Consider the following 9,263-nt stretch of genomic DNA (forward strand, 5'->3'; position numbering starts at 1 on the left):
GACAATGGATTTAAAGCATCTTCCACATGATCAAACATATGAAGGAAAAGTCTTGAAGTTTCAGTAATTTATTATACAAAAACTCATAAAGATATAATGCAAAGATTAGCTTCTAACAAATAAATCTTCTTGAATTAAACATTAAAGGGAAAGGAAATACAGATTGATTTATGTTCTCCAAAAGGAAGGTGTCAGAATGCCTTTTGGTAATGGAATTTCCTCTGCTTTTAGACATTTCTATTAAAGAGAAAGAAAAATAATAAAGATTATATTAAATAAACGTGTATTTCAATTCAGCATCTCTTCTTAGAAATTCTGATGGCTCTTACTATACATTCAAAGCATTGCTAATAAAATGTACCAGAATTAATTATGAAAGTACAACTTCAAAGCTGTCATATTTTAATATCATAATCTAAGTCAACATTCACAGAACAATTTAAACAATCAAGTATTTTACAGTTTTGCAAGCTTTATTAAAAAAATATGCAGAATGCAATGCTAAGCAAACACTACAGAGAGCAGTTTAAAATGTCACTTCCCCATATATTTAATCAGGACAAGTGCTAAAAACAAGCAACTACTGATAAGAAATAGCTGTGACAGAAATGACTCAGCAGAATTCTCCTCATCCTGTATGTCTCCTCTCACTGATGTTCCTTTATAACCAAAATACATTTTCATTGATAAAAATTAGATGAGGGGTAAGAAAGCAGCAAGGTGTTTGACATCATAACTATCATTCAGATAATTCAGTAATTGAAAAGTTACAAAATATGGGTTAGAGCACAGAGAGAGGTCTGAATTATAAGGTGTGAAGCAAGCAGTGCCAGCATCATTATTCAAATGATGCATATATTCAGTGATGGGAGAAAACAAAACCCAAACAAAAGCACCTGAAAATTAAATGAACAAAAAAATAAACCCCAAAACTGCTTTACCTGCACAAAATTCTTCAAACGTGACAAACCGCCCATCTGGCCAGAACTGGTCACAGCTTCAATTCTGCAGAAACAACAGCACGTTTCAAAATCTATTTAGAAAGTTGGGTTTGATTCACAAGAGGGTGTGGGGGTGGATGGCAGAGATTGGAAAACATGGATGAGTCATTTCAGAGCGAACACCGAGATTCCTAACCCCAGATATCATACCTTGGGATATAGGATTTCTGGATAAAGAACATTGTTTTCCAGAACTGAATCCCATACTGCTTCATCAGAGCATTGCCACACACCTGTGATACAGAAAAGCACAAAGTGCAGATTATAGAATTAGGTTTCAGGCTTGCATGACAGCTGCAATGAACCTGTTCATGCCAACGACTTAATGCTTTATTCAGACATTTAAAGAAATACACCTACACTAAAACAAGCAAATCCTCTAAGTGCTGTTACTGCTACTACTGCTACCACAATCACCTTTTTTCCTGCTGACTGTGGTAGCCACTGACACGAATCTTGCTATCCTTCATTTCACCCCAGTCTCCTTCCAAAAATAGTCCTCTTCTCTAACACCATTTGCTGGGGCACACTGTGGTCATTTCCCCGCTGTGATTACTGCTGTGTGCAGTGATTCATCAGCTTTCTCCACAGTTTACAGGACAAATGTTCCTCTGACTTCACCAGCCTAACAGAATTCCCCCATGGGGTATTTCACTTCCCACTCTCTCGTGTACTTTCTCAGTTCTTTAGAAGCATTTGAAGACCAGAGAAGGTGCTTGTGTTTGACAGTGTTTGTGTCCCCTGACTTCAGCCTTTAACTACGGCTCTTATTCAGCACAGGCCTACATCTGAGGATACAGGATTAATATCCATCAGGCTCTGATCTTTTCAGCCTGAAAAATCTATCCTGTTTTATGAACTAATTTGGCTGGAACAGCCACAGGACCTCCTTGCACTGTACGAAGTGCTGAGTGCTTAGAACAGACCTTACATAAGACTATACAACTATTTTTAAAATACCAGAAGCCTTAAAACAGAATCAAATACAACAGTAGCATTTGTGTTTATAAAAACTTCAGTTTTGAAATCATTGAACTCCAAAGCTGTATTTGCAAGAACGTGGAAATATTCATGTTCCTTTTTGAAAGAATAAGAACAAGTTTAAAAAACCTGCTGTGAATCTCCCCATACCAATCCCTTCAGAACCCAAAAGGCATCTAAACTAGTGACATTTAACTACTAACAGTTACCCACACCACTTACTTCCAGGAAGTCCAAAAGCAGCATAGCTGTCACATCTGCCAGAGGCTCCAGATTCAACATCTGCGCAAGCCAGCGCCACCCATAGCTCAGACCGTGAGGATGTGCCTACAAAGCAACAAAGAATCTACTCAGCACTTGCTTTATGACATGTAAAACACAATTATCAAAACAGACAACTTTCTGATTGACTCTTGTCTTTATAACACTTGACATAAAACTTGATCATTGTGAAAATGTAAAGGAAGTAAAAGTCCACATCATTAATTACTTGGCATTGCTTTGTTCATCATGGTTATGACTATTTTTCTTCAAATATATCCTGAGCTAGTTTAAATTCAGCACACCTCAACTACAAAACAAGCTTCCAATACATTTAATTGACTTCTGGGATAGTAACAAGGTTCTAAGCATAATGGCACATACGTACCCCTTGTTTGTTTCCATAAGGCCACCGGAGCTGAATGATGGCAGCATAGAGACGAATCATTCCTGACATCCTTTTAAGAAAATGATCTTGTTCTTCCACTTTAGAATCATGAACTTCATATCCAAGAATCCTTAGTATGAGAAAACATTCTAGTTTTAGTACAGCAAAACGTATTCACTCAAGTCCCTGCAGCTCTCAGCTTACTTGAAGCCAACTCTGCTGAGAATAGGGATTCTTCAAAAAACATGCAAGAATTCCTGCAAAGGCTGATCATTACCCTCTGGATCACCACTATGGTGAGGCACTGGAACAGGTCACAGAGAAACTGTGGCTGCCCCATCCAAGAAAATGTTCAAGGACAGGTTGGATGGGGCTCTGAGCAACCTGGTCTAGAGGAAGGTGTCCCTGCCATGGCAGGGGGTTGGAACAAGATGATTTCCACACACTTGTGAGTGAACCTGTAGAGCCAATGCCTTTGTGTTCAGGGATGGACGAAAGTGAAGCTCACTCAGAATAGTCTCCACCCTTGCAGAGTTCATGCAGAAAAAGCTCAGTAATAAATTTACCTCTGATACTCCTCCATAGAAGTCCCTTCTTTCCGAGCTGGGTAAAATGGCACAGAATATGGGCACTTTTTGTGCAGATGAGCTAAAAAGATGTCTCCGACTCGAGGATGTAATTCCCAGATTCCTGAGAGCACCACAGCAATTGGGAAAGCTGAATCATGGTGAAAAGATACTTCTCCTTCCCCATGTTTCTGGAGGGTGGAAAAGGAAAGTCAGCCACCATTCCTTCAAGTTATTTCTCAGGCAAAAAAAAAAAAAAAGAAAAAAAAAAATCCTCATTTTTGTAGTTAGCCTTTACTAAAGGATCTGAACGTTTCCATGGCTATGAAGCCAAGGATAGAAAAGCTGATGAAGCCGCATATCCTCAGCTCCCACAGAGGATGACAATAAAATCTAGCTCAGCATAGAAAAGTGGGATTAGAAAACACAGGCTCAAAGTGCAGGCTGCACAGATATTCTCAACCCAAACAATAACTTTCAAATGTTTACAAATCAGTCACAGTTTTACTCCATGGGCTGATTTTTGCATGCATTTGTTCCTGCAGGGATAAAAGTTTCAAACAGTCCAAATTTTGCAAATAAAGACAAGAGAAAAATACTGCCAACTTCAAAAAACAACTTAAACTTAATTTCTTGAGAGGTGCTAACAACAAAGCAGGGACTGAAGTTTGCCTCTTGAGCCTTAGTGTTGGGGTTTTTTGTCCTCCAAATTCTGCCAAGATAAGGACTGGAAGGGAAAGAAATGAAGTTTTTTCACTGCATTAAGACAGGCAAATTGAACATCCAATTATTTTGTTCTTCATAGCTGAAGAGACAGTTCAGTGTTGAAAAGAATCTCCTAGAGCACCTGTGCCACCCCAAAGAAGAGACTTCCTCACCACAAACTTCTCTGCAAGTTTGTAATAAACAAACTCCAGCCCCTGTGGATGCTGAGTCACTGACACAGTTTGCCCTTCAGTCTGAACAGGCTTCCCAGACAGCAGGTTATTGATCTTGTCAAACACCTCTCTCAGCTTAGAGCCTGCAAATACATAAGGGATGTATGGAGAAAGAAGATAAGGGAACAGCAGACAAGTCTTACCCCACACCACATCAAGCTCACCAACACCAGACCCACACTCCAAAGGGCATTTTTGCTCCATCTGATTAACCAAACTTAATCCTGAGGTAAAGATGCCTCTGAGGGAAGTAAGAGGCCTTCAAAACACAAGCAAACCCTACTGCCCAGATAGGTTGTGTGCAGGTCAGCTTTCTACTGTAGGGATAATTACAGGAACACTTGACATGCTTGTGCCCTGATAAAATCTTTAAAGCAAATGGAATTTCAGTGGGATTGAGCTCTTCAGTTTTCCTGACCTGATATGCTGGAGATCTGGCTCACAGGGATTGTAGCTGCTTTCTGCAAGTTTGTTTTTATCTTCTTCACCTGGAGAACAAACAAACAAACAACTTTAAAAACCTTTCCAAACAAGCATATATCTATAATAGTTTGGATGAGCAGAGTGGCAAAACAAGCTGCTACAATCGAGTTTTGATTTTTTTTTTTTTAAATGAGTGCTATCCTATTTACCCTAGAAATTAAGATAATCTCTCCTCAACAGTATTAATAATTTGTTCATACCTCAGTGTTGCCCTTGCAGTTTCCAATTTCACTGAAAGCAGCAACACATTTCTCAGCAGCATCCTGAAGCTGCTGGTACCATTGCATGATACTTTCTTCTGTTTTAACTTGAAGTCCTGTTATTAAAAAAAACAAAAAAGATGATAACTAAGAAAGACCTAAACCTCTAGTGAGAAAATTCATTTTAAAAAAACAAAAGGCAAAGGAATAAAAAAAGATTTTAAAAAAAAGTCTAACCAACCTTCCTTCTGCTGCTTTCCCCCCAGTTGCTGTGCAGGGGCAGGAGTCTGATTCTTCATTTGCTCTTTTTGCTCTAACTCTTTCTGCTTTTGTTTCTTTTCCTCTTCATCTTTTCTCTTTTTTTCTTCTAGAGCTGCAGTGATTTCCTGCTGCATGCTGGATATCAACCCTCGCATCTCCTGCAAGGCTCGTTCAGTGCTGGCCACATCTGCTTGAGTTGGGAACCCTTTCTGAAAAGAACATGAGAGGTAACACAGCATTAACCTTTGTTTCCAGTGTCAGAGGGCCAACAGCAAGAGCAAAGAGCCTTTGAAACATTTGTTTTCAGATAATCTGGGAGCTAACTACTTATTTTATCCCCATCTCCTTTATTTGTACATAACATTATCATAATATTTGTAAATAATCTAAATCCATGACTAAATCTCATAAGATCTTGAACAACAAAAATGAATACACTTGGACAGGTGCAAGTGAACTCCAGTGCAAAACCTTGCTTTACTGAAAGCCTCTGTGACAAGCCAGCTGAAACCTGCTGAAAGCCAGCAGTGACAAGCTGGAACACAGGATTAGCCTTATTAGTGTTTTATCTTTCGAGATTTGTATCCCACCCCAAAGAGAAAAAATGTCAAGGAAAGCCAGCTACTGCAGAAAAGCTTATGAGCAGAGGAGAATCATAAGCTGTTCAGTATTTAACAATTCATGAACCAGTCCACTGTCACAGAAGGAACTTTACAGCACCAAGAGTTTACAGCAATTTAATTTGAATTTTTCTCCTGTAGAAGTTCTCATGCATTTTGATAAGCCATTTTCAAGACAACAGCTGAAGTGCCAGAGGAAAGAATTCCCCTTTGAAATTGGGTGCTTTATAGGATGAATCTCTAAAAAACATTGCTGTGACATCTTACTTAAGGGCCTCACGACAAGCTGCCTTTGAAGAAAACTGCAGGGAGCTTTATGAAGGAATGACAGCCAAAGGTAACAACTCCAGAGCCTGTACCTCACTTGTGGTGCGAATGAGCCCTGACACCAGTCCACAGATCTGATTGCCACGATTGCTGTATGCAGACAGATCGATTCTGGGCAAGTCTTTGTGCCTGTAGTTGGGATCAATCTGCTGGTTCAGCTGCAGCAGTTCCTCCTGGATGGAATAAAGGCGACGCAGTCTCTCCTGGCCCTCTTCCTTGCGCAAACGTTCCAGCTCTTCCTGCCGTTGCCTCTGCTGCTCTGCCTCACGCAATTTTAGGTTCAATATCTGGAGAGACAAAGACACAAGAGTCATAAAATACTTCAATAACTCCAGTTGTACAGTTCCCTCCTGGTCTGATGACTGCAGCTTTACAGGGCCTTCCTGTTCCTATGACACAAGTGCCTTTACTGCATTTCCACAGGGCAGCAGGTGCCCAGGATAGCACCAGAAAATCCATCCTCACTCCAGGGTGTCATGGAAATATAAATAAATCAATTGGTCTTTCCAGTCCCACCCAGCAGTCACAGTCTTCTATGAAAGACAATTCTTAAGAGTCTCAGACCTTTGCTCTATGTCGATGTTCTTCCTTCAACTTCTCTTGCTGCCCCTGAGCCTCCTTTGAGCTACAATACACATAAAGACAGAAAAACTATTCAAGACATTCAGGAGACAAAACACAAACCAACACACAGTAAGTTAATCTTAAAACATGCTAAAGAAACTTTAGCTATCACAATTATTGTCTTTTTCTAACCACTGATTCCTCAACAATAGCTAGACATCTACTCTGGCAGCCAAACTCTTAACAGGAGAATTAATGTAAGACAAGCAGCTGGTGAGATTTCCAACCACAAGTGACTAGCACAGAATTGTCAGGAACAAGAATTAATCCTCACTTTGATTAAATGCTATAAAATTCTAAAGATACCAGAGGTAATCTCACCTCTTCTCCATTACTTCTTGCAACTCTTGGAATTCCTGATGCCGCTTTAGCTCCCTCAGTTCATCAAAGCGCTTCAGCTGCTCACTGGCCTGAGCATAGGCTGCCCTCACCATCTGCTCCTGCTCCTCCTGCCGCTGTCTCAGCCTCTCCTGCATTACAGAGGGGCACCAAAGGTAATCATTGAACAATCTGGACACAAGAAAACACAAATGAAACTGCCCAACATTTATAACTTGCTGTCCTTGCACTGTTGCCTCTGACTGTGGAGCTCTCCTGGGATTCACAGACATCCCCACACTCCTTTTTTCTTACCTTTGCTTTCAGCCTGTGTATCTCTTCATACATCCGAATGCAGCCTTCGACTTTTGCAACTTTAGATGACAGAGCTGTTGGAACAACTTCTTGATTTATTTCCAGGAGACTAAGATGATCGTTTTCCTGCATGGTCAGCAAAAAATCAGCAACTAAGGAAAGGATCAGCAACTCAGAGTGGAAAACAGATAAAGCAAGTCTCCAAAACTATTATTTTTGAAGAAAAAGACAAAGGAATCAACAAATACACATTTCAAGAGCAGTTATGTACCCCAGCAGTGCAACCTCACTATATTGAGTATCCTCCAACACTGGGATAATTACGTTTCCAATCACTAAAACTGGGAGCAAACATACCAAGAGTCTCAAGGACTTTGACAAAGGCCAACTGACACCTGGAAAGCCCAGACAACCCCTCATGTCCTCTGAACAGTCAGGGAAGACAGGTTTATACTTCGAATCATTCTTCAGGAGGAGTCCTGAGACTCTCTTATGAAGTTTATCTCATCTTGCTGCTTCACTAGTATCTTTTCCTCACAATATATTTTTTAAGTCTCACTAGAGGCAGGATGACACAAAACTTTGCTGCTCAGTATCGCTGTCATGTGGTGAAGTCATCATTGAACAAAACAGCGGACATTTCCCTTTCCAGAGGGAAATCATGAAATGGCTTCATCAACTTAATTACTTCCAAAACTCAACTGCTCATTGCCCAGCTTCCAACTCTTCTGCCTTGTAAAATAGTCAGAACACTTGTAAGTCACTTAAAGACTCCAGAGAACCTTATGGACTTTTACAACAACCCTGACCCTCCTCTGTGACCTTATCCCTCCAAATGGATGAATCCTGTGCTGCTAATCCATAACACAACACAACTCCAACTAGTTAGTTTCCCTACTAGTTTCCCTGAGTTATGGTGAAAAATGGAGTTTGCTTTGGGTCTGCTGTGAAACATTTTTCTGTGAAAATCTTGTTTACACTACTTTTATCATCACCTGCTCATGCTACAAAAAAATTAAAACTAAGGATGCTTTCCCCATAAATTAACAGAGCACAAACCAGCCTTAATCTGACAATTTACAGCAGCAAGTTAGGACTTTTTTTTTTCTTCACAGCTGCTCCATAAACACGTGAATTATAATCAGAGAGCTACCTTGGTCTCACTGGGCTCTGTAGATGAAGGTGGTGAAGAGCTTCGGTGGCTGCCAGGAGGGATCTTCTCCTCAGACGCCCGTTTTGGGAGTGGAGTGGATTGTTTGGGCGTTGACGTCCCGGAAGATGTGATTTCTTGGGCTAATTGCCCACTAAGGCTGTCCAGCACCCAGCCGCAGTAAGGGGAAAGCTCAACGGGAGCCACACATCCTTCCAAGGCAGCCTTGAAAGAAAACATTCTCCGTGAATGCGGCACAGCTTTAACATTCAATAAAACTTTAACACCCCATGAGCACACCGGCAGAGTCAGTAGCTGCTGATGATAATCATCGTAGCTCACTATCCCATTTAACCATTTTTTCTGCTATCTTTCCAGTACTTTTCCCAGACTCCCCTACTTTTGCAGGACATTTGAAGCCCCTCGGGCCAGCCCTGATCCCTGACCCCGCACTCCCGAGCCTGGACCCGGTCTGGGGGTATTTCAAGCTCTGGGAATCACCGAGATGAGCGGGCGGTGTTTCCCAGCGGGCAGAGCCGACTCCCGGGGCGAGCCCTCACCTCATCCTCCTGCCAGCGGCTGCAGTAGCTCAACTGGCCCTTGCTGGAGAGGCGCAGGGCCTCGAGAGTGTCGAAGCGGAGCTGCCACGACTCCATGGCGATCCCGTGTCCCGATTCAAAGCTCCTTGGCGGCCCGCAGGGACCCCCACGGCCGGACCGGCCCCATCCCGCCCCTTCCGGCCCGCAATGGCCGCATCCGCCTCATGCCGGGTGGGCGGGGCGGCGGCCGCCCCCTGGCGGACAGGCGGGGCCCGCCTCGGTGCCGCGGGT

At 42.0% G+C, this 9,263-nt stretch overlaps 1 protein-coding gene across 1 annotated transcript; it reads right to left on the bottom strand.

The window, feature by feature from the left end:
- Nucleotides 1-52: 52 nt before the first annotated feature.
- Nucleotides 53-9,186, bottom strand: GLE1 (GLE1 RNA export mediator). The gene is made up of 16 exons (XM_058853733.1): nucleotides 8,994-9,186; nucleotides 8,437-8,658; nucleotides 7,284-7,409; nucleotides 6,972-7,120; nucleotides 6,591-6,651; nucleotides 6,059-6,313; nucleotides 5,060-5,288; nucleotides 4,819-4,934; nucleotides 4,554-4,623; nucleotides 4,076-4,218; nucleotides 3,198-3,388; nucleotides 2,632-2,761; nucleotides 2,205-2,309; nucleotides 1,152-1,234; nucleotides 942-1,005; nucleotides 53-237 (listed from the first exon to the last, which is right to left on the bottom strand). The coding sequence occupies exons 1-16, from the start codon at nucleotides 9,087-9,089 to the stop codon at nucleotides 169-171; spliced, it is 2,109 nt and encodes a 702-aa protein (XP_058709716.1). The 5' UTR covers nucleotides 9,090-9,186; the 3' UTR covers nucleotides 53-168.
- Between the last annotated feature and the right edge of the window lie 77 nt (nucleotides 9,187-9,263).

This window comes from Poecile atricapillus, chromosome 20, assembly GCF_030490865.1.
Source record: "Poecile atricapillus isolate bPoeAtr1 chromosome 20, bPoeAtr1.hap1, whole genome shotgun sequence".
Lineage (NCBI taxonomy): Eukaryota > Metazoa > Chordata > Aves > Passeriformes > Paridae > Poecile > Poecile atricapillus.

What these genes read in the sequence shown, in the direction of transcription:
- GLE1 (XM_058853733.1), bottom strand. Translation starts at nt 9,089, where the DNA reads ATGGAGTCGTGGCAGCTCCGCTTCGACACTCTCGAGGCCCTGCGCCTC. An exon ending in GCCGCTGGCAGGAGGATGAG is followed by an intron (nt 8,659 to 8,993) that starts GTGAGGGCTCGC and finishes TTTTCTTTCAAG; the next exon opens with GCTGCCTTGGAAGGATGTGT. An exon ending in TCTATGGAGGAGTATCAGAG is followed by an intron (nt 2,762 to 3,197) that starts GTAAATTTATTA and finishes TCTCATACTAAG; the next exon opens with GATTCTTGGATATGAAGTTC.